The 24,702-nt window shown below is 42.5% G+C and overlaps 3 protein-coding genes and 1 pseudogene across 4 annotated transcripts; 2 read left to right on the top strand and 2 right to left on the bottom strand.

Annotated features, from left to right (window-relative positions):
- Positions 1-4,941: 4,941 nt before the first annotated feature.
- On the top strand, positions 4,942-9,443 carry LOC109894397 (BEN domain-containing protein 3-like). The gene is made up of 4 exons (XM_020487851.2): positions 4,942-5,344; positions 6,176-6,230; positions 6,379-6,575; positions 6,743-9,443. The coding sequence occupies exons 2-4, from the start codon at positions 6,179-6,181 to the stop codon at positions 8,987-8,989; spliced, it is 2,496 nt and encodes an 831-aa protein (XP_020343440.1). The 5' UTR covers positions 4,942-5,344; positions 6,176-6,178; the 3' UTR covers positions 8,990-9,443.
- Positions 9,297-13,068, bottom strand: mtres1 (mitochondrial transcription rescue factor 1). Of its 2 annotated transcripts, none has more exons than XM_020487852.2 (4): positions 12,938-13,068; positions 11,689-12,136; positions 11,347-11,419; positions 9,297-9,938 (listed from the first exon to the last, which is right to left on the bottom strand). In XM_020487852.2, the coding sequence occupies exons 2-4, from the start codon at positions 12,114-12,116 to the stop codon at positions 9,756-9,758; spliced, it is 684 nt and encodes a 227-aa protein (XP_020343441.1). In that variant the 5' UTR covers positions 12,117-12,136; positions 12,938-13,068; the 3' UTR covers positions 9,297-9,755. The 2 variants fall into 2 exon arrangements, with proteins under 2 accessions (XP_020343441.1, XP_020343443.1); XM_020487854.2 differs by having other exon boundaries at positions 12,842-12,961.
- A 3,054-nt stretch (positions 13,069-16,122) lies between these two features.
- On the bottom strand, positions 16,123-17,536 carry LOC109893709 (transmembrane protein 151B-like; annotated as a pseudogene).
- Positions 17,537-19,107: 1,571 nt separating this feature from the next.
- LOC109893710 (growth/differentiation factor 6-A-like) lies at positions 19,108-24,702 on the top strand. The gene is made up of 2 exons (XM_020486926.2): positions 19,108-19,505; positions 22,340-24,702. Exons 1-2 carry the CDS (start codon positions 19,178-19,180, stop codon positions 23,338-23,340), a joined length of 1,329 nt encoding a protein of 442 aa, XP_020342515.2. The 5' UTR covers positions 19,108-19,177; the 3' UTR covers positions 23,341-24,702.

The following is a 24,702-nucleotide window of genomic DNA, read 5'->3' as shown; positions in this document are numbered from 1 at the left end:
GTGCTGTACAGAAACCCAGCCTAAAACCCCAAACAGCAAGCAATGCAGGTGTAGAAGCACGGTGGCTAGGAAAAACTCCCTAGAAAGGCCAAATCCTAGGAAGAAACCTAGAGAGGAACCAGGCTATGTGGGGTGGCCAGTCCTCTTCTGGCTGTGCCGGGTGGAGATTATAACAGAACATGGCCAAGATGTTCAAATGTTCATAAATGACCAGCATGGTCGAATAATAATAAGGCAGAACAGTTGAAACTGGAGCAGCAGCACGGCCAGGTGGACTGGGGACAGCAAGGAGTCATCATGTCAGGTAGTCCTGAGGCATGGTCCTAGGGCTCAGGTCCTCTGAGAGAGAGAAAGAAAGAGAGAAGGAGAGAATTAGAGAACGCACACTTAGATTCACACAGGACACCGAATAGGACAGGAGAAGTACTCCAGATATAACAAACTGACCCTAGCCCCCCGACACATAAACTACTGCAGCATAAATACTGGAGGCTGAGACAGGAGGGGTCAGGAGACACTGTGGCCCCATCCGAGGACACCCCCGGACAGGGCCAAACAGGAAGGATATAACCCTACCCACTTTGCCTAAGCACAGCCCCCACACCACTAGAGGGATATCTCCAACCACCAACTTACCATCCTGAGACAAGGCTGAGTATAGCCCACAAAGATCTCCGCCATGGCACAACCCAAGGGGGGGCGCCAACCCAGACAGGATGACCACATCCTGCAGTCTGCTCAAACTGCAGTCTGGTGTTTACGTCATATTCTAGACCACCATGGAGTGCGCATTTGGGCGGAAGTCTTACTTTCACAACCATGATGACATAGAGGAACATCTTAGGTAGGTGTCATTTTTGTCTTTTAATTTCACATTTGGAAGGAGCATTGAAATAATTAGCTAGAATGATATAATTTCTAGAACAGACATATTTAGCTAGCAAGCTATATGAATGATGCACTGAAATTAACTACTCGAGGGGGATCAATATGATAGCTATTCTCAAGAACAAGCAAGCCCCTACCTGAGAAGCATGTCCTCAATGCATTGAGTAGAATATCAAAAGTGCATTATAGTGGCTTGGAAATAAAAATTACATTGCAAAAGGAGGCATAAAATGAGTAATAAAAACTTTTGACATTGTCAGATTGACAGTATAACTAACCCAAGATTAGACCACAGCCTGTAATTTCCAATGTGAACAAATGGGTCATAGTAGACAGAACAAGCAAGGAGGGGTGCAGAGACGTGCACGAGCTAGCGAGAGCCTATTGGTGCATCCGTTAGGGAACGCCTACTCTGAAGTGAGTGTGTGCATTAAACTTTTGTTATTGACCAAATACTTATTTTCCAGCACAATTTGCAAATAAACTCATTAAAAATCCTACAATGTGATTTTCTGGATTTTTCCCCCTCATTTTGTCTGTCATAGTTGAAGTGTACCTATGATGAAAATTACAGGCCTCTCTCATCTTTTTAAGTGGGAGAACTTGCACAATTGGTGGCTGACTAAATAGTTTTTTGCCCCACTGTAGTTGCTTCAGAGTTCGTTTTGATATTTCAACATGCGTGTCCTGATCGCGTCTGGTGTGAATGGACAAAATCAACATACGGACGCGGACGCTCGCCCAGTCTAGTCTAGTCTAGTCTCATGTAATGAAGCCTGTTCCTTTGATGTTTTTTGTCCTCAGATATGGAAAGCTGTGAGACTGTTTGCAGTTCAAGAGTTAAGAAAATATTTACCAAATAGAAATGATTTAACTTTTGCTTAAGTAACACAATAACATAACAATAATGAGGCTATATACAGGGGGTACCAGTACAGAGTCAGTGTGCGGGGATACAGGTTAGTTGAAGTAATTTGTACATGTAGGTAGGGGGGAAGTGACTATGCATAGATAATAAACAGCGAGTAGCAGCAGTGTACAAAACAAATGGGGGGGGGGGGGGGGGGGGGGTGTCAATGTAAATGGTCCGGTGGCCAGTTGATTAATTTTTCAGCAGTCAAATGGCTTGGGGGTAGAAGCTGTGAAAGGAGCCTTTTGGTCCTAGACTTGCGGCTTTGGTACCGCTTGCGCTGCGGTAGCAGAGAAAACAGTCTACGACTTGGGTGACTGGAGTCTCTGATGATTTTATGTGCTGTCTTCTGACACCGCCTATTAAATAAGTCCTGGATGGCAGGAAGCTTGGCCCCACTGATGTACTGGTCCGTACGCACTACCCTCTGCAGCACGTTATGGTCAGATGCCGAGCAGTTGCCATACCAGGCGGTGATGCAACTGATCAGGATGCTCTCGATGGTGCAGCTGTATAACTTTTTGAGGATATGGGGACCCATGCCAAATCTTTTCAGTATCCTGAGGGGGAGTAAAAGGTTTTGTTGTGCTGTCTTCACAACTGTCTTGGTGTGTTTGGATCATGATAGTTCGTTGGTGATGTGGACACCAAGGAACTTGAAACTCTTGACCCGCTCCACTACAGCCCCGTCGATGAGAATGGGGGCATGCCCGGTCCTCCTTTTCCTGTAGTCCACAATCATCTCCTTTGTCTTGATCGCGATGAGGGAGAGGTTGTTGTCCTTGCACCAAACGGTCAGGTCTCTGATCTCCTCCCTATAGGCTGTCTCATCGTTGACATTGATCAGGACTTCCACTGTTGTGTCATCAGCAAACTTAATGTTGATGTTGGAGTTGTGCCTGGCCGTGCAGTCATGAGTGAACAGGGAGTACAGGAGGGGACTGAGCACGCACCCCTGAGGGGCCCCTGTGTTGAGGATCAGCTTGGCGGATGTGTTGTTACTTACCCTTACCACCTGGGGGCATCCCGTCAGGAAGTCCAGGATCCAGTTGCAGAGGGAGGTGTTTAGTCCAAGGGTCCTTAGCTTAGTGATGAGACTTGAGGGCACTATGGTGTTGAACGCTGAGCTGTAGTCAATGAATAGCATTCTCACATAGGTGTTCCTTTTGTCCAGGTGGGAAAGGGCAGTGTGGAGTGCAATAGAGATTTTATCATCTGTGGATCTGTTGGTGCTGTATGCACATTGGAGTGGGTCTAGGGTTTCTGGAATAATGGTGTTGATGTGAGCCATGACCAGCCTTTCAAAGCATTTCATGGCTACCGATGTGAGTGCTACGTGTCGGTAGTCATTTAGGCAGGTTACCTTTATGTTCATGGGCACAGGGACTATGGTGGTATGCTTTAAACAAGATGGTATTACAGACTCAGACAAGGAGAGGTTTGAAAATAAAAGTGAAGACACTTGCCAGTTGGTCAGCGCATGCTCGGAGTACACGACCTGGTAATCTGTCTGGTTCAGCTGGTTTGTGAATGTTGACCTGTTTAAAGGTCTTACATCGGCTGCGGAGAGCGTGATCAGTCGTCCGGAACAGCTGATGCTCTCATGCATGTTTCAGTGTTACTTGCCTCGAAGCGAGCATATAAGTTATTTAGCTTGTCTGGTGGGCTTGTGTCACTGGGCAGCTCTCAGCTGTGCTTCCCTTTGAAGTCTGTAATAGTTTGCAAGCCCTGCCACATCCAATGAGCGTCGGGGCCGGTGTAGTACGATTCGATCTTAGTCCTGTATTGATGCTTTGCCTGTTTGATGGTTTGACCAACTGCCAAGTGTCTTCTTATAAGCTTCCAGGTTAGAGTCCCGCTCCTTGAAAGCAGCAGCTCTACCCTTTAGCTCAGTGAGAATGTTGCCTGTAATCCATGGATTCTGGTTGGGGCATGTACGTACTATTTCTTATTGTTGTTGCCTTGTCAAGAAGGAACCTGCAAGTAAGCATTTCGTTGGATGATGTATCCCATACATACTAGTAAAATAACTTGCGCAATTTAGGCCATAGTTTCTCGTTCATCATGCAAACGGCCACCTTTGTGACGCTAACCACAATAAGTATAAATCACAATAATGGAATTTGCAGTTCGCCTTCTAAATAAAAGTCCCCTTTGAAACGGATCCAAATAGTGGAATAATGCTAAACAAGGTTGGAATGTTATAACTTAAATGAATACAATAATTAATTAATTTCACAAGAAACTGTAAACAACGTTCAAATCCCACTGTGACTGCATAAGACTGCATAATTGCATTGGGGGCATACATATAGTTATTCAATATACAGCCTAGCCCTCAAACTCAAGGTGGCATTCTGCCTTACCCCTACAGTTTTCATCCATTAGCTTTTCCCACGACTACAATCCCAACACTGTATTTTAACGTTTAGAAATGCCAATAATCGTTGCTTCGTAACTCAAATGCAGGTCTGTTTCTCCTCTATGTGAGAAGGTAATCCAGGATATCTCTGTTGAGTGCACCCACAGCAGTGGTGTAGGAGATGAAAACAATTGTCTCTCAACCTATTGGGCTTTAGAAACCTATGGGCCTCATCTTTCATCAGAAAGAATGCTTTAAATAAAAATGATTAATTTACTGTAGTAGTTTTACCCATTTCCATAAAGCTATGGGTACCTCAATCCGACGAAACTACGCTTCTACTACACTTCCCGAGTTATGTTTACACACAGGTGTTCGCAGCATGCTAGATAGGTAATTAGCGCAGGTGGTCGTTCGCCTCATGTCTTCCGTAAACAAGCATTTTAACATGAAAATATGGCCGTGTGGGAACACTAACCCTATCAAGGTGTGTATCAATGTAACTTTTTTTTAAATATAATTTCTCGCTGATATGGAATATAAGGTCCTTATGCTTCCAAAACCGTACCGAAAGCGACAGTTGTTAATGTTCAGATTGAGCGTTGGGGCTCTTATCAAAACTCCCCGTACAGAAGACGCCTTCGTCCAATGACTCTTATGTGTAACGTAATGGAATTGAGAGTCATATCAAGGGCTATGTGCAGCCTTGTCAGTGACACACACAGATTACAATCCCAAAGAGTTTACACAAATATTAGCGTCATAGTTTATTGCATGATTTTGACCCTGGGAAATCACCTCCCCAAGTTAGTCTATTGCGTTGTTGAACATTAATATTGGACAGTACTATGGAGTGCACACCAATGAAATGGGGTTATCAGCCTACTCAGTGACACCCACAAAACACAACACAATTATGCAGTCTAATACACTTTGAAGGCAAATCGCAAATTCCTCTTTTGTGGCTAATCCTTATTGTCGCTAGCTTCACAGGCCACACCGCCACACAAGACACATCCACAGCTGTGCGGAAATGACACTGCAGGCTCGCGCCCCGACACGTCACGCGAGACGACACAGACCCCCCTTCCAAAAAAGGAGAAACACGAACAGTGTGAAATTCCCACGGCAGAGATGTTGACCACGTCTTCCATTACTGCAAAGGACTACATTAAACCGTAAAGGTGAGTTCGAGCTAAAGCATCTGTGTTTTCATTTGGACAATTCCACGAAGAGTGGGGAAAACTCGTACAAGGATATACACTGACGCGTCACGAAATGATAAGCTAGCTGTAATGCAAAGTATAAATATGTATTTTCTGTGTATTCAAATACATGTCATAGCGTTTTTTAATTGCCACGAAAGGCTGAAGTTTTTATTTCCAGTGGGAAAAGTTAAACAGTTGTGTGTGTGTGTTCATGTTTTGGTTCATGGGCTTCTAGTGTAGAAGAATGAGGAAGTGGATGGGACAGAAACCGAAGGGGGCGAGTGAAGCTAATCATATAAAGCATCCACAGACTGAGTCCTCTTGCATCAGAGAACACAACACTCACACACTGTTAGAAGTTAAACAATAGAGCACAAGTTAGTGTCTTATATTTAATTGTAAAATGAACGTAGCTTACTGCGAATTTTCGTTAAGTAAACATGCGCCCAAGCAGCTGATCAAATAGCACGGGTTCAGAATATCATCCATGTATGCCTATGAACATATAAAGCGGTGCAGGAGACAAGGGCCTGATTGATTATAACACTATTACATCAAATGCTTGACTTTTTCTATGGAACAAGAATCACAATTGCTGTTGAAGCATATAATGTGACTTTTAATTTGAAAGATAAAGTCTCCAACAATATAACAACATTAGGACAATGCAATCAAAGTAATGTGCCTATTTAGAGAAATTACAACAGTCAAGGTTACTTACCAGTGCAGTGAGATTGGAATTCTGAAAATGGCATAAACAGTGATGTTGCAGGTTTTATTTATTTTGATTCTATTGTTTTACTATAGGATATGAATTCCTCTGACCATAGGGAAAACACAGATGGCGAAATGCTGGAGATAGGTAAGTATAAACCATTTAATATTATACTGTTATTGCAACTATTCACTTCCAAACTGTTTGGATTTAGCAACAGCTAAAGTGGGGAAATCTAATCAAGCTGTATATTGGAAATAACATAACAATGATTTGAAATGTTTATTTTCTGCAGAGCGAGAACCCATTCAAGACATCAAGACGGAGACAGATGAATGTACTATTAGTGAGACAACTGAAGGACCCCGAAGATGGTACCTTGGAACTAGTGAGGCCACCAGGAAACGTACTGCCAAGGACATGGGCTGTGACGCACACAATTCTGAATTGCTCCAGTCTACCAGCAGCAAAAGAGTCAGGGTCTCTAGTGAGGTAAATTAGTGAAATGGCATAATCTAACTTCATTTGGTAAATAGACAAATGTCATCAAATAGACACAGACTTGCTTATTCCTGTTTTTATTTACAGGACATTAAAAATACATTTTTTAAATTGATTTGAGATAAGAAATGCATAATGTTGTTGTTGTCTCTGTGCAGGCAGGGCGGCGCTTGCTGAGGAGATTGTCTGAAGAGTCCACAAGGCCACAATCTCTCTGCCTGACATCTGCAGAGAAGGACCCTGCCCAAGAGAAGACTATAGCCTCTTACAGGAAGCCTCTCTACAGCATCTCTCACAGAATCACAGAGAAGAAGCACATATCAAGCCTGGACCAGCAGGCTCAGCATGAGGGAGGAGTGCAGCTAAGCTACAGCAATCTCTTATCCCCTCAACTGGTCAATACAGGGGAGCACAGCCAAAGTGAACCCCTCTCTGCCCTGGGGGCAGCAGGGTCCATGTCTTCAACAGACTCTAATCTATACTCCCTCATTGAGAAGATGTTTTTCATCCTCAATACGCTTAACTCAAGCATGACCCAACTGCACAGCAAGGTGGATCTACTTTCCCTGGAGGTCACTCGCATCAAAAAACAGGTCAAACCCTCAGAGATGGCAACTGAGTTCCAGCCTCCTCCAGAATACCTGTTGACAAGTGAGGAGCTGAGTCAACTGATGGAGCAGACATCAAATGCTGGCGAGTTGGGTTGTCGACTGCTAGTACATCTCTTCCCAGAACTTTTTAAAGCCAAGGAGTGCACTCCTGGTTGTATTGCCAACAAGAGAACGTTGGATTCCCTACAGCTGCAGCTAATACGCAACTATGTGAAGGTGTGTTTTCCTCTGGTAAAGAATAACAACATTTGGCAGGATGAATGCCTATTACAGATTAATAACTTCTTTAACCGCTTCTGGGCTCAGAAGGATATGGAGAGCGGGCCACAGTCATGTGGGAGACAGACTATTACAGACTTTGGTTTAAAAGCTGAACGGAACCAGCCCTGCCATTTTATAAATGAGGAGGGGCAAGAAGTGCACCTCGACTTAGACTCCAATAGTGACCACACCAACAATAAAGTAGTAGTGCCAGACCTTGTGTTTGACACTCAGGAGGTTGGAGAGGATCTTGATAAGCTCTCCTCCCCTGAAGACTTTATGTTTCTTGTAAACAGAGTTTTCCCAGAGGTTTTTGAGGAGGGGAAATTACTAGAGGGTAGTGTGGGAAAGATGATCCTGGACTCGGACAGGATAGAGATTATCCGTAAGTACATGGAAGCTAATTTTCCTGACGTCCCAGAGGATAGTTGGCTGCATGTGTGTGTGCAGCGGATAGAAGATGCAATAGAGGGTTATCACAGTAATGGCAGTGAGCCTGAGAACATGAACGATGAGAGCTATGGCTCCACAAGCCTCCCTGATGATGTCTCTATCATCAAGATCAGTGACATGTGTGACTACGAGAGACCAGGTCATAGGTCAAAAAAGTCGTTGCTTGTGCCAGTCGATTTTGAACAACTTGAGCTCCCCCTACCAGATTTCAGTGTGCCTCAAGAGTATCTGCTCTCTAGGGAGCAACTGAGGAACAACTATGACTGTAGCTTGTCAATTGGGAACTTTGCCTCTCGCCTCTTGGTACTTACATTCCCTGAGCTCTTCACCTACGAGAACACACGGAAGCATTACAACTGTAGTGGCTCTCTCGGGAAGAAACAGCTTGATCCTGTGCGGGTCAACCTTATTCGCCACTATGTAGAGCTACTATATCCACAGGCCAAGAATGACAGAGTGTGGACCCTGGAATTTGTGGGTAAACTGGACGAGCGGTGCAGGCGACGAGACACGGAACAACGGAGGTCGTACCAGCAGCAACCCAAAGTCTATGCTCCTGAGTTGGAGCAAGGGCCTGTGGACTTTGTGGCTGCTTGCCAAGTGAACCAACTCAACACAGAGCACTTGAAGGAGGATTTTGAGATCCCTCCACTACCCCCTGAAAAAAGTAGCAAAGACTTCTGCATGATCCCCCTGGAGGAATTGAAGGTATCGATTCCAGACTTCCCAGTGCCTTTGGTCTACTTGCTCTCAGACACTGAGGTGCGAGAGATTGTCCAGCAGAGCCTTTCAGTGGGAAACTTTTCCGCCCGCCTACTGGTGCGCCTCTTCCCTGAGCTCTTCACTCAGGAGAACCTGCGGCTTCAGTATAACCATTCAGGCGCCTGCAACAAGAAGCAGCTGGATCCAGTGCGTCTCAGGCTCATCCGCCACTATGTAGAAGCCGTGTACCCAGTTGAGAAGATGGAGGAGGTCTGGCATTATGAATGTGTGCCAAGCATAGATGAGCGATGCCGGCGGCCCAACCGCAAGAAGTGTGACATACTGAAGAAGGCCAAGAGATCAAATACTGTGTCCTAGTAGCAAAGCTAAAGACAATTTTTATTCTAAATATTTGCACAAGTACAGAAGCTGAATAGCATAGTGGAGCCTTTGCACACTGTCCTGTGTAGGATAAGGCCAACTTGTAAAGGCATTTCATTAGTACTCAATGTATTTGTAATATTGAACTACAGTATTAGTTTTTCATCGTCTGCTTGTTTGAGATTATAGACTGTATGTATACACCAAAACAAGTGTCATAGCTCATCTAATTTACCCTGTATATAAGATGTGTAGCCTTACCAATAACCATGTAAATATTACAAAGACAGATCACAGGCAAAGATGGATAAAAATGGTGATTGTTTATTTCCATTGCTTGTGGCACTACTGGTCTTTTATAACAATGTTTTACCTTCTTATAGAATTTTGTATTATAAATATGTATTAAACCATGGCAACAGATCCCGTTAAGCCATTTGTAATCAAGTCAGTCAAATTCAGCATTTCACTTTATTAGCACTCCATAACTTTTCCCACACATATCCCCTTGCATCTGATTCAAACCATGACCATCCATTTCATAATTACTTAGTAATATTGAGAAGTTGTCTTACTAATATTTGTTAATAGAAAATTGTGTCAAGGCCCAAAGCCATTTGAAAACAGATAAGCCAATGATGACACATACCAAGAAGACTATGTAAAAAATGCACCATTCACTTTGATGTAGTAACATGCATTGACATAGATATTCCAAATCCCTTGTCAATGGGGAGTGGTGTATTCAGTATTGTACACAAACTCATTGTTTAAAGGCATTCTGCTTGGGAAGTTCTAAGTTTTTCCAGCGCCTCAGAACAACTTTGTACCGGTCTCCATCCTTGGATTCACCCAATTCCTTCTTAATGATGACTCTCAAAAGCGTGACAGTGTCTGTTTCTTTGTTCTCTAACAATACCAGGTCCAAGGTGTCCCCAACTTTAACCTGAAGAGAGAACCAAAGATGAGTACAATTAAGAAACTTAGGGTTTGATTCAATCCATATTGCTGAAGATCTGCATTATCTACTGAACAAAAATATAAAACATGTCAAATGTTGATCCCATGTTTCATGAGCTGATAAAAGACCCCAGAAATGTTTCAGACGCACAAAACGTGCATCTCAAATTTTTACCACAAATGTTTACATCCCTGTTAGTGAGTATTTCTCCTTTACAAAGATAATCCAGCCACCTGACAGGTGTGGCATATCCAGAAGCTGATTAAACACCACAATCATTACACAAGTGCACGTTGTGCTGTGGACAGAAGGCCACTAAAATCTGCAGTTGTCAATACAATACCACAGATGTCTAAAGTTAAGGGAGTGTGCAATTGGCATGCTGACTGCAGAAATGTCCAGTGGTGTTGCCAGAGAAGTGAAAGTTAATTTCTTTACCATAAGCCGCCTCAAATGTAATTTTAGAGAATTTGGTAGTACGTTCAACTAGCCTCACAACCATGTGTAACCATGCCAGCCCAGGACCTCCACTTCCGGCTATTTCACCTGCGGGATTGTCTGAGCGGGTGCCGAGGAGTATTTCTGTCTGTAATAAAGCCCTCTTATGGGGAAAACTAACGTTTGATTGGCCAGGCCTGACTCCCAAGTGGGTGGGCCTATGCCCACCCATGGCTGCACTCTTGTCCAGTCATGTGGAATGAATATATTTGGGCCCAATACATTAAAAATTTGCCCGATTTCCTTATATGAATTGTAACGGGTAAATTCTTTGAAATTGGTGCATGTTGTTTTTATTTTTGTTCAGTATAGATTTAGTTTATATAGTGCTTATCATACAGAATCTCAGTCGATTTAAAAAATTAACTTAAGGGAGCTGGCAGTTCATGGGAGATGGTCTTCTACAGCTGGATGATGATGCAGTTCAGTAAAGGAGTAGCTTGAGTGGAGGTGGTGTCGATGGTCAGGGAGGGAGAAACATTAGACAGGCAGGCACGGAGCTGTTCATTAGGCACCTCTGTTTCTGAAGTTCACAGTTAATCCTTCTGTAGGTAGGCTTTAACAGATGCACCATGAAAAGTGTATCACCCATATGGGTGATGCTTCGGCTGCTATTACAAGCACAATTTAAATATTAAAGTTATTTACCGTAAATGCAGTCTCCGAACGAGGAAACATTGCCTTTAAATTTCAGTCGCGCTATAGTGCGCATATTCAGTGCTACGGATTAAATCGAGCCCTTAGACTTGTCCCTGACAATCCAGTTGGTTAGACTGCTCTACCACTTCAGTTCATGGGGGGTGGATTTGGATCCTAACAGTCCTGTAAGATGTTGAAGGTTGACAGAAAATATTGTTTATTTTATACATCATTACTAGGCACAAAAGTAACTCACCAATTTACTTTTCTTGACAAGTTTCTGTCCATTTAGCCAAAGCTTGTTGCCATAGAATGCATCCTCCACTTTGCTGAAATAAAGACAATAACAACAAATCAGTTGGCCACTGAGGATAGGCCTAGATTAGAGCCTTTTAAGTCATTCCATATCAATCAAATAATTTGACCTCATCTCTCTTCATTGAAGCTTTCAGGAGAGAGGTGCTCAAAGTCGACCCATTTGGATTCCCTCAAATTGTTGTCAATATTAATGTCAAATATTAATGATACCATAACCCAACCCTCTTTCTCCTTGAGTGCATCCATTTGAAAACAAAGGCATATCTCTGTAACAACTCACTTGCGTGCTATGTCAAGGCCAGCTTTCATGATAACATCATATCGAAAGGACTGCACATATTTCTCTATGTCTTTGTAGTCTTTTGGCACACTGGAGTCATCCTCAGGTTCATCATCATAGTCACTGTCCTCCAGGTCCTTTTCATCATCTTCTTCCTCTTCCTGTACGACCTTTGAGCCTCCTTTCTTCTTGCTGCTTTTGAACCTCACGTGATGAAGAACCAACCTGCTCTTAGCTGAATTCCAGCGTTTAGGAAGCTTGTGTCCACCAAGGGTCAGGAAAGAGGGGGAACCACACAGCTGGCGGGTGTGTAGTGTCCTTGGGCACCATTCTGTCCAGTAAGGTCCCGGTCCAGGGTTCAGCAGCTTTCGGGTACTCAGCCTTCCCAACTGTCTCAGTGCCAGTGCCTGTATCAACAATCCCTGCATGCTGTAGCTCCTCCTTGTGACTTGAAAAAAGTAGACAGTCGTTTACAACTAGAGTTATAAAAAGCAGTTGAATGTGGATTTTTGGTACAACAAGCCTTTAGGAAATCAATAACTATAAATGTAATATAGATAGGATACATTGTCAAGTTATGTTGGTGGCCCACTATGGTAATGGTATGCCTCCAGAGTCGTGCAGCGGTCTAAGGCACTGCATCTCAGTGATAGAGGCGTCACGACAGACCCTAATAAGTTCCAGGCTGTATCACAACTGGCCGTGATTGGGAGTCGCATAATTGGCTCTGCGTTGTCCGGGTTAGGCCGTCATTGTAAATAATAATTTGTTCTTAACTGACATGCCTAGTTTAACAAAGGTTATATTAAAACGTAACGTTAAAGAAAATGTGGGGGTGTGGCCATAAGAGTAGCATTCATTAGGGTTGAATAGCTTTAACTAACTAGTGCACAAGCTACCGTTACCTCGTTTGTTTTTAACTAAGGTTACCTAATTGACATGCAGTAGCTAGCTACATAATCACATTGTTTATATTATGCAGTGTACTCAACCTCTTCTCGTCCACAGCTAGGGTACATGATATGTGGCTAGCTAACTTAAGTCTAGGTCAACAATTTATTTTTAAATACTACAAATAATTGTTTTCGTCAACCTAGGCTAAAGTGAGTTTACGTTGTAATGTGTCACATTAGTTTAGCTAACAAATAAATACCTTGCTACAGAGATAAGCAATACAGCTAGTAGCTAACAAACGTTGTTTCCCCTCATGATTAGTGGTTGTAGCTAAGCCCATTCATGTCGTAGTTACCTTTATTTTGAGACGAGTCTTCTTCATTCAGTTAGCTTGATAGCTAGCTAGGTACTTATAACACGACCCATGTGAAGGTCAGCAACAGTAATATCACTTCCGCGTCAAATTAGACAATCCTTCAAATTAAAAGTCCGCTGTATTTTTTTATTTAACCTTTATTTAACTAGGCAAGTCGGTTAGGAACAAATTCTTATTTACAATGACGGTCTACCAAAAGGCAAAAGGCCTCCTGCGGGGACGGGGGCTGGGATTAAACATGAATAAATACAAATAAAGGACAAAACACACATCCCGACAAGAGAGACAACACATGACTCCATAAAGAGAGACCTAAGACAAGAGACGTAAACATAGAAAATTAATTGTGAAGGCAAAAAAGATGGACCATTGGCACCATAATCATCATATATGACTAGTAATCCAACACATACATTTCTACGAGACATAATAGAGGAATATACAATCTGCATAAAAGCAAGAGCCGTCATTGTAAATAAGACTTTGTTCTTCACTGACTTGCCTAGTTAAATAAAGGGGGTTTGTTGTTTTTTATTGAAAAGAAGATGTACAGGTGGATTTACACCTCACGAAAACCATTATTGTTTGTGCCATAACTTTTAAATGAATAATTTCCAGCATTTCAATGAAAAAACCTTCATCAGTGTTTGTTAATTATGTTTTTTAAATCATTGAAAGTATATGAGGTTCCTCAAAAACGGGTGACAATGTAGCCTATGTATGCCTATTTATGCCACCTGTTGTTTTTGTAATCTCTTGATTTGTGATGATTTTGGTGCAAAATCTTATTTACATTGCACAATAATTACCTTTCCCATCACTGTCTTGTTTGCATATTTGATGTATTTTCCAGACATGTTATACTGTTAATATATACATACAGTACATTACACACACACACACCATATATATATACATATAGTACCAGTCAAAAGTTTGGACACACCTACTCATTCAAGGGTTTTTCTTCATTTGAACTATTTTCTAAATTGTACAATAATAGTGAAGACATAAAAACTATAAAATAACACATTTGGAATAATTTAGTAACCAAAAAAGTGTTAAACAAATCAAAATATATTTTATATTTGAGATTCTTCAAAGTAGCCACCCTTTGCCTCGATGACAGCTTTGCACACTCTTGGCATTCTCTCAACCAGCTTCATGAGGTAGCTCTTCCAACAGTCTTGAAGGAGTTCTCACATATGCTGAGCACTTGTTGGCTGCTTTTCCTTCACTCTGCAGCCAACTCATCCCAAATCTATTTAATCCATTTTGAATTGAGGCTGTAACACAACAAAATGTGGAATAAGTCAAGGGGTATGAACACTTTCTGAAGGCACTGTATACAGGGCTTTCAAAGTATTCAGAGTCACAAAATGTTACCTTTTTCCACATTTTGTTGTGTTACAACCTTATTCTAAAATGGATTAAAACGTTTTTTTATCCTCATCAATCTACACACAATACCCCATAATGACAAACCAAAAACAGGTTTTTAGAAATGTTTGCAAATTTATTAGAAATAAAAAACGAAAATAGAAATGTACGTAAGTATTCAGATCCTTTACTCAGTACTTTGTTGAAGCACCTTTGGCAGTGATTACAGCCTCAAATCTTCTTGGGTATGACGCTACAAGCTTGGCACACCTGTATTCGGGGAGTTTCTCCCATTCTTCTATGCAGATCCTCTCAAGCTCTGTCAAGTTAGATGGGTAGCGTCACTGCACAGCTATTTTCAGGTCTCTCCAGTGATGGTAGTTCGGGTTCAAGTCCAGACTCTGACTGGGCCACTCAAGGACATTCAGAGACTTGTCCCGAAGCCACTCCTGCATTGTCTTGGCTGTGTGCTTAGGGTCTTGTCCTGTTGGAAGGTGAATCTTCAGCCCAGTCCAAGGTCCTGAACACTCTGGAGCAGGTTTACTGAGGAATGGCTTCCGTCTGGCAACTCCACCATAAAGGCCTGATTGGTGGAGTGCTGCAGAGATGGTTGTCCTTCTGGAAGGTCCTCCCATCTCCACAGAGGAACTCTGTCAGAGTGACCATCGGCTTCTTAGTCACCTCCCTGACCAAGGCCCTTCTCCCCCGATTGCTCAGTTTGACCGGTCGGCCAGCTCTACGAAGTCTTGGGGGTTCTAAACTTCTTCCATTTAAGAATGATGGAGGCCACTGTGTTCTTGGGGACCTTCAATGCTGCAGAAATATTTTGGTACCCTTCCCCAGATCTGTGCCTCGACACAATCCTGTCTCGGACCTCATGGCTTGGTTTATGCTCTGACTTGCACTGGCAACTGTGGGACTTTATATAGACAGGTGTGTGCCTTTCCAAATCATGTCCAATCAATTGAATTTACCACAGGTGGACTCCAATCAAGTTGTAGAAACATCCTCCAGGCTCCAGTATTTATGCTGCAATAGCTTATGTGATGGGGGGCTAGGGTCAGTCTGTTATATCTGGAGTATTTCTCATGTCTTATCCGGTGTCCTGTGTGAAATTAAGTATGCTCCCTCTAATTCTTTTTTTGGTAACATCTCCACACATTTTTGTGTTATCACAGCCAAAATGTAACCCCTAGAGATTTCTAGTTAAAAGGTATTGCGGAACTAATCACCTAAGATTTACATATACACAGACCCATTAACAATCTTATGCTATGCGGTTTTCAGGAGTTGTTAGTTTCCTGCGGACATACATCTTTGTTCATACACAAAGTCATGGTGTCTGTGAATACACTGCATTGTCCAAGGGAGGTCTCCACATTGGAGCCATTCCTATGAAAGGACCTGCGATTGTGGTAGTTCTCCCTGCAGTGGACTTGATTGTGGCAGTTGTCACTACAGTGGACAATGACCACTGGGAAGCAGAGAGCATCCTGGTAATCCAGGGGGGTCCTCGTCGTCAGTGTTTAGGTGTCCGGACAGGCAGCGGATGTTCTCACTGGGACTCAACTGCTCATCCAAACTGTTTCTACTCCTCCAGAAACAGCTGTGCTGCGAGCCATAACGCCGGCCCTAGGAGAAGCGGCTGTCGCTGTAGGACACCTGGCCGACGCGCGGGCTAGTGCCTGTACATAAGCTGAGGGCACTGCTGGAGAAAATGGAGGAGCTGCTCATTGCCCAGTGACAGCGTTTGCAGTTCTGTCTGAAGCCACCAGAGGAGCACTGAACCATTTCCATGAGACAAGCCTCAGAGTAGCTAGGCGCCAGCTGCTGGTTGGAACGGACGTGCCACTCCAGATCTGTTCTGTCGATTGTGTTAACCCGGGGGATCAGGTGGCTGTAAGGGCATTTGTCGAGAGGGGTCACAGGGACGTAATCCATTCCGAAGAGCTTTTCTACATGGTAATAGACGTAGGCAGTGTGTTACTCTGTGACAACTCTCTGGGGCCATGAGAAGGTAAGAAATTATGCCGCCTAGAACACATGATGAGACACCATACCACGGACAGTGGTCAGGGTGAGAAAACACAATCACACACTCCTTTAAGTTGATGTCCTTCAGGTGCATCCTCCCATACCTCCATACAGTCCTCTAGCTCCTCGTTGTGAAGAACCTTGCTCTTTGGGTGAGGTAGGAGTTCTCAGACTCCACATTAGCAAAACTAAAACACTCAGTGAACCTCAGTTTTGTGAGTGGGGCCATGCAGTTGTTTTGAGATGTCCTTCACCCCACAGCGAACGTTGTCATATTCAGCCTCAGCCACATGGGCGTTGACCCATTATTGGTAGACCTAGGTGCAGGTGTAGGCGTCCCCATTACGGTAGCGTGTGACCTGCCGGGTCTGTCTAACATAGTGGTAGCTAATGGTCTTCCACCAGATGCAGGGTTTAGCTTGCTGCATCCTTTGAACACGTTCATAAATGCCTTCCACGTCCCATTTTATGCTGCAGCTCACTCTTTTCATGGTGCCAGCACTCCACTAGGATGAGCAGGTAGAGCACGAGTAGGAAGGCCAGATGGGGTGTAGACGTAGCCATCAGAACAGGGGCTGTCATGGTACATCATGGAATTCCCTTTAAAGGCACTGTCAAAGGTGAGGCGGGTCACCTTGGTGAAATGGCACCACACCATGGCTCCTTTGCAGCCGTACATGAGCATGGAGAGCAGCAGGCCTTTCCAGATGCTCTCTTTACACAGGGACTTGATCAGGGATTGTTTCAAGTGCTTCTGCTGTTAATTCAAAGCATGCAAAAAAAAGGGAGGATAGTGTAAGTAAATGTAAATGGACACAGAATTTTGTATTTCAAACCATTCAACATTTCATGACCATTGTTGAGGTCTCTGACGTTTTATTCACAATGTTTATCCTATTTTCCCCCACATCCAAGAAGCTCCTATTTAATTCACTGCAAGGTTGCTTGACTCATATTTTATATATATATATATTGAAGAAATTTGCTTAATTCTTGATAGGAAAATACTATCAAAAAATACAATTAAATTCAGGATAAAAGGAATCTTTATACCCCCTTAATGTTTTTTTAAATATGGCTTTATTTCCACTTTGTTCCTCCTAGGCTACACCTGAATACAGTGAGGTCTGAGTAAACGCAGGCATCTGATGTACGAATGTACATCTTGAATCTTTCGATTGCCATCAATATTCGACCATGTATTGCTTTTATTATAGCAAGGCCTGTGGAAATTGTATGGCAGCATAATATGAGTGGTACCTCTTCTCTGGTGTCATCCTCGAAAACGGTGGTTGCTACTGCTCTAACTCGCTGTCGCAGCCGAATTTCCGAATTGAGTTTACTTAGATTCCTTGCTCCAACGTAGAGATAGTTGCTTGTGTCTATTCAGTTTCCGTTGTTAATTTTGCACATAAAAAGCGTGATTTATTTGCTTATGATCTATAGGGTATGCATTTTAAATAAAGGCATTCAGCAGCGGAGAGAGCTGATGGCAGACATTTAATCGAATAAAACATACAGGTAACAGACTAAAATGTCGCGATCAAGAAATAATTTACACCAGCGGCGTTTTACAAGAAATCAGGGTATTTAGAATCGTGTTTGAATACTCCATCACTCAGATTAAGTAACGTGACCTTGTCGGTATGCAGAAGTTATCCTCTCCACTAAGCATCTTATTATAGTCAACCTGAGCAAATTGGGTCGGCTCATACACACCTGTTATAAAGACTTTATCATATGAACAACAACCTAACAATAATAGCCCAACAACAATAGAATTACTAATTGCCTAGTAACAATACAACTGATTCAGCCTACTAGCCTAATACTTGCCTAGGCTACTAATAACAATAGTATGTACTATAATTGTATTTATAAATAAACACTAAAGAATGGTAAGAAAACAAAAAGCAGACGGGCAAGACAATGTGAAATTGTTATGCGATATGTCTTGAGCTTGTTCAGGTTAAAAGATTGTTCTGAAATGCAAACCCTCAATGAAACGGCAGATGGCAATGTAGGCCTACACACGTACAATATGAGTAAAAAACGAAGGCAGTAAAAAGTGTTAATTTGTTGTGCAGGACTATTTTTTTATTAACATCCCTACTGAAAGTAGATCAGGATCTTTATGGATCATTTCCTCTCCAACATGTCTCAGCATATTATGAATAACTGAAAATGGCTGACTATTTACATTCAGGTATAGGGCCTACTTGAAATGATGTATAAAAGAGTTTAAGTAGGTATACTGTAACGGTTAATTATTAGATTAATCCAATATAATTTATGCATCTATAAATAAACTAACACATTCATATGTGTCCTTGTCATTAGCTGCATACATTGGCAATAATAACAGTCTAATTATCAATGTGCAACAGTGAAGTCACATAAACTCACTATTTGGCAAGGAACAAAAAAAACAAGAACACAATTTCAACCTATGTGTTTTAACGGTTTATTACAGATGCATAAACTATTCATAGACCCCATATACAGTAATTTGTAACGGTTTATGAATAAATCCTATTAAGTAGACTAGTTACCGAAATGTAAGTAGGATAGCCTATACTTTGGCTGGGAAAGATGGTGAGACTCAAAGCATCTTGATTGAAAAAGTATCCTACAATTGTTGCTCCTCGCTAGGGGCGCTGGTTGAACACAGTGCAATAGAGAAGACAATGTAGCCACTCAGTGTCAGCCAAATCCATGATATTAACACAATCTAAAGAGCAAGGGGAGTTTCCAAAGTCATCAAACCCGTCCAACTTTCTCATTTACAGCTATAGACCACTGAAAATGGATCCTATTAGGGCTGCTGTTCCTTTGCTATGGCTTTCCCTGTGCTTTGGGAATATTCTGGAGGCAGCGGTACTTGGATCATTGCAGTACCCCTCCGGTGCGGATGATAACGGGCTTGTATCACATCTGGATGAGCGGAGTCGCAGAGAGCCGACAGCGGTGTCCAGGAAAGACCCTCCGATAAATGATACTATCGTCCCCCATGAGTATATGATATCTCTATACAGGACACTATCTGAGATAGAGAGCAGAGGGCTTAACAGCAGTGCTCCTCGCACCGCAAGACTCGCCAACACCGTGACCAGTTTCGTGGATCAAGGAAAAGGTGGGTGAAAGTGAAATCAGTAGGTTTATTATTATCACTCAGGGTAGACTTAATCATGGTGGTTGCCATTTATTTGGGGTTTGAAGGCAATTCAAATACATTAATTGTGATTAATGGGCTACAATCAATCAGTTATCCAAATATCCATAGCCTTCTGCAAATTGCTGTATTATAGGTCAACCTATTTGGACAAGTCTGTGTTGAAAAATGATATGGTAAATACGAGACAACTGTTTTGGGAATATTTAGAAAAATGTCTGTCATAGGGTTTAAAAAAAAACTTTTATGCCATTTAAAAAAAACATGATTTCCCCTCATTAATTAAAATAGAAACATTGAATTGCAATATCTTGAAAAACCTGATAACCTTACAGCGAATTGCTTGACAATTTCCTTCTCCAGCAGTCATTATTTTAAGATGAATGCATTCATTTGAAATGCTCCCCTACGCCACATCCCGACATCTGTCATGTTGGCAACAATGCGTTATTGAAAAGTATTAACAAGTCTTAAGTAGGCTACCTACAACTGAAACATTAGTCTGTTTGGGGAGGTAGCCTACATTTGTTTCACATTTATATGGGAGTTTTCTAAATACTCTAAATACTTCCAACGAAATATGAAGTCAAATGTCTCGTATTTCCAACATCTGTGATGTATAAACCTCACTGGCACCTTGAGCTAAACACTTCGAGAAGGCCTGCTTTCCCCGAGTCCAGGTGTTGCTGATAAAAACATACTTGTAATTTAAAACGGGTGTTCACATAGAATATTTGTTTGAATAAGTATACTCTGTCAGTAGGCCTATTCCATCAAATTAAATTGCAGGAATACAAGTACCTAAACTATGTCCAAAACAGTTTTTTTTATTGGGCATAGTGCAATTTGTTAATCGGGATTTTTAAGGAATACATTTTCATGTAAATATAATAACAATGACACTGTTTTAGGTTCATGTAAACCTATACATTATAACAATAACAATAATAGTAATAATAATAACAACAATGATTATTCAACATTTTGGTTTGTAGACCTATGGCAAGGAATGATTTCTCTACTTCCTCTCAAAACATGTTATAACTGTGTGTGTTAAGAAATGTGTTTTTATTTTCAAAGGACTATAGTCATTTTACATAATCTTTTTGAGGATTCCAAACTTGTTTTAAAGAACAAACACAATTAGAAGGTTTAAAGTGGAGGTCATTAAAAATAATGTTAAACTAGATTCCAAAACAGGCATGCACATCTTTTCGGTCTCAATGCACAATCATTTAAATGCATCAAAGATGAGAAGTATCATTTCCATGTATTTTGGTTTCAAAGTCAGCAATTAGTAGTAGTCTTAGGAGACAATATTATAGTTTTTTATTGATGTAATTTAGTTTTGCCAACAAAGTAATCAAGTCAATGTGCACCTGTGTGTGAGTTTAAATGTGTGCACTGACCTTCCTATTAACTTGCCCCCCCCCCCATAAAGCTCACAGAGCAAGTTCACCTCAGGTACACGTAGACACAAAATATATGAAAAGAATGCAGCTTTATCTTTTATTCACTGAGATTACAACATAGTCTGGGTTATGTCATTGTTTTGTCTTGCAAGCGGATATTTGCTAGGATAGTGCTGCTCCCTTCACCTTTCATTGTCTGGGTATTCCACTTAAGCCTGCCTGGCTGGTCTTTCTCAGAGGGGGACAAGGGGTGAAGATCATCTGCACTCAACAAAGGTTTAAATGTCCTTTTCCAGCCGGAGCCTCACTGTGCACAATTCCGTTTTATTTTGAGGTCCCTTCCATAATGCATCGATGACACGACACCACAATCTGGCCTTGGATTCTTATGCTACCCATCTGTATTGGAGAAGAAATTCCCTTCATGTTTTAACCATGGAACTGCGGTTTCGTCCTCAGGTTGCACCGTATCCCAAGACCTCTTGCTTGGGTTGAATGTCAACATGAAAACTTTTGAAAGTTAGGCGATAGTCTGTTCCCTCTTAGCAAGCTTTCCCCCCTGCCAATTGCCACATCTCCGTCATGGTTGCAACTGTGGTATGGCTGATGATGTGAATAGCTGTTACGTGCCAAACTGAATTCTCTGGGGAGGGAGGACGTAGACGTGACTAACATATCAGATGCATAGAAATTATTTCAATATTATTTGTTTGTCTTTTTTTTCATGTATGTGTTAATTCAGGTGAGTGTCAGGTTTCTGTTTGTTTGTGGACTACAGCTGTATGTGCACCCATCACTATATGAAATCCAAACATTCTACTAAATATACAGTACATCCCCATCACTTTGGTGTGTTCAAATCTCTATAGCCACCACTTTCTCTCTTTGAGAAATATGGACCGAAGGAGGAAGAGAGGAAGGGAGCTGAGGCCACTTCAGTTTCAGTTTCTCCAGTGTCTCGCCAAGCCCTCCTCTCACTCAATCAGTGTAATTAGCACATACTGCCAAGGACTTGAGCCTGCCTACAGGTCAGCCAAGTGCTTTCCTCCTGGCCTGCTCCTGCAGCTTTTGTCAGCTCTGTTGCTTGCATGTGGAAACGGTATTCCCACCAAGGGGGAGACACACAGACAGGGCTTCATGGCCACAGGCTTTCTGTCTAGCGTAGAGAGCCACTCCACTTGACCAAGGAGAGGGGAGTTCCTGCCAAACGTTGAAGACTTGTTTACATATGGCCGCAGACACTCAAAGAGATTTAAGTCAGCTGACGTCCAGTGCTTGGTTTGCGTTCCCCATCCTCTTTTGGAATAGGTGTGTTTTAATAACTGTGTATGTGTGTGTTAGTGTTAGATTCAAGTGACTAGCCTTTGTTTGATTCCACTACAGATCACTCCTCCTGGGGAAGTGGCCAGCGCTATCTCTTCGATCTCTCCAGTCTGTCCAGGACTGATGAGCTTGTGGAGGCAGAACTGAGGATCCTGAGAAAGCCACCGCTAGATCTCCTTCCTGTGCTGACATGGGGCAGGAATCTTTATCGCCTCCTCCTCTACACTTGTCCGTCTGAGGGGAACTCTGGAAGACGGCTGCTGGATTCCAGGACAGTCGACGTTCTGGATGGCGAGCCTCCCAAATGGGATGTATTTGATGTGTGGGCAAGCGTGAAGGCTCGACGAAGGAGCCACAGGACAGCAGCGGGCAATGACCTCCTTGTGGCCTGCTTTGACCTGCTGGTCGTTTCGGAGTTGACCAAAGAGGCAGCCAACCCTCTTACAGTTGGGCTGCGACGCCAGTCTCGGCAGCCCCAGGAGAGGGCCTTGCTGGTGGCTTTTTCTCGCACCCGCAGGAAAGAAAACCTGTTCAAGGAGATCAGGGAGCAGATAAAGGCAGTGCGAGGAGACATGGGTTTTCTGGATCCTTTGGACCTCTCTGGTGACGTGGTTGGTCACCTATCCAGGCATCGCAGACGCCGGACTGCCCTGACCAGCAGATCTATAGGTGGAGCTGGTGGGGGAGGAGGAGGCGTCGGTGTTGGAGGAGGAGGAAGGAGTGGTGGAGGCAGCGGGCGCAGGAAGACTCGATGCAGCCGCAGGCAGCTCCACGTCAACTTCAAGGAGTTGGGCTGGGACGACTGGATCATCGCACCGCTGGATTACGAGGCACACCACTGTGAGGGCGTGTGTGACTTTCCGCTGCGCTCACACCTGGAGCCAACAAATCACGCCATCATTCAGACACTTATGAACTCTATGGACCCTGACTCCAGCCCGCCCAGCTGCTGTGTCCCCTCCAAACTCAGCCCCATCAGCATCCTCTACATTGACTCTGGCAACAATGTGGTCTACAAGCAGTATGAGGACATGGTGGTGGAGAGCTGTGGCTGCAGGTAGCATTGCGACAGAGGGGGATGTCTGATTGTCTTGTCGGAAAATCAATTGGTGGTTTGATGCGCTTGTTAACGCAGGCCTCCCCTATCTCTTCCCCCTAAACCAACTGTATTTTGTGATTTGCTGAAAAAAAGTCCCGACAAGTATGCTCATTACTGATCTGCCTTAACTTGAGTGGAACATAATCTAATTTGCTGCTTAATTTATTAGAATTTGTCATTGAGCTGCTATTTAATTTCATGAGCTCTTTAGCATTTCTTTACTCATAACATGCTCTGGCTCTCTCTCTCTCTCTCTCTCTCTGTCTCCTTGGCTCTGCATGTTGTTCGATGCTGTCAACTTTAGTAAATATCCCATTCTTAAACAACTGATATGCTTCTGACTTTGGTTCTATCACATTACTTTAGTAATCCATTTATAATAAGGTGTATAAAACATCAGCCCTAGCTTTTAATTTGCTGAACAGCAGACAGAATTAATTGAAATGAACAAAACCCCAGACTTCTAGCGTTATGACAACAGCATTAGAGTACATTTGTGTGCCTATAAGAGAGGCATGGGAGTAAATGATTTGATATCCTTAACTATCAGAATACATAGTAAGACAGTTTTAGTTCCACTGAACTGCTCCCACTGTGCTTGCTCTTAACTAAAACAACATTTCAAATGTATGAGAGGACACAATCAAAAAGGACTTTTGAATATTGCCGTTTGCATCACACAAGACCCTACTGTCATCTCTTGGACATGTTTTAGATAATGCTGCTGTTAGTATTGAGAAATTAGGACATTGTTATGCATCTCTTTAGCAAGACAGAAAACGTCTCCCATTCATGGAGCTGTCTGCTGTAGAAACCTCTGTCTATCAGCCCAAGTTGGAGGAACAGTGATCTTTAGTTAGGGATATGCTATAGGACCCATTTACACAGTTAACTTAGAAAAATAGCTGTGTCACAATGCATTTGCTTATATCACTCTATATCATTACTATGCAAAGATCAGAGGTATATGATATGGAACATTTAAGGTATGAATGAAGGCGGTATGAATGAAGGCCGACAAGGTGAATTTGAAGCAGATTTTTATGGCATGACTCCGATTTATTATTGCTTGCAACTGAGAAATGTCATTTTTTTGCAGAGTAGGCTTTCTACTACAGCTGGTAATGTACATGACTTAAACAAGCAGATCCCGTGCTAACTTTGATTGATATGGCGATTAATTTCCCTGTCAACAGCACAGAACCTATAGGCTATATAATGTCCATAGGAATTCCTTGTCAGGGAAATGGAACATTGGAATTCACCATTTAACACTCCAGGTACTGAATTATAAGAGCACATGATTTTGCTAAATACTATTGAT

The sequence above is a fragment of the Oncorhynchus kisutch genome, linkage group LG7, assembly GCF_002021735.2.
Source record: "Oncorhynchus kisutch isolate 150728-3 linkage group LG7, Okis_V2, whole genome shotgun sequence".
NCBI classification, from domain to species: domain Eukaryota; kingdom Metazoa; phylum Chordata; class Actinopteri; order Salmoniformes; family Salmonidae; genus Oncorhynchus; species Oncorhynchus kisutch.
This window is presented reverse-complemented; position numbering and strand designations above follow the sequence as displayed.

Excerpts from the sequence above, each read along its gene's own strand:
- LOC109894397 (XM_020487851.2), top strand. The coding sequence starts at position 6,179 with ATGAATTCCTCTGACCATAGGGAAAACACAGATGGCGAAATGCTGGAG. Across the intron at positions 6,231-6,378 it reads TGGCGAAATGCTGGAGATAG|AGCGAGAACCCATTCAAGAC; the intron begins GTAAGTATAAAC and ends TATTTTCTGCAG. Across the intron at positions 6,576-6,742 it reads GAGTCAGGGTCTCTAGTGAG|GCAGGGCGGCGCTTGCTGAG; the intron begins GTAAATTAGTGA and ends GTCTCTGTGCAG.
- mtres1 (XM_020487852.2), bottom strand. The coding sequence starts at position 12,116 with ATGCAGGGATTGTTGATACAGGCACTGGCACTGAGACAGTTGGGAAGG. Across the intron at positions 11,420-11,688 it reads GGCCTTGACATAGCACGCAA|CAAAGTGGAGGATGCATTCT; the intron begins GTGAGTTGTTAC and ends TCTTTATTTCAG. Across the intron at positions 9,939-11,346 it reads TTGTCAAGAAAAGTAAATTG|GTTAAAGTTGGGGACACCTT; the intron begins GTGAGTTACTTT and ends TTCTCTCTTCAG.
- LOC109893710 (XM_020486926.2), top strand. The coding sequence starts at position 19,178 with ATGGATCCTATTAGGGCTGCTGTTCCTTTGCTATGGCTTTCCCTGTGC. Across the intron at positions 19,506-22,339 it reads TTTCGTGGATCAAGGAAAAG|ATCACTCCTCCTGGGGAAGT; the intron begins GTGGGTGAAAGT and ends ATTCCACTACAG.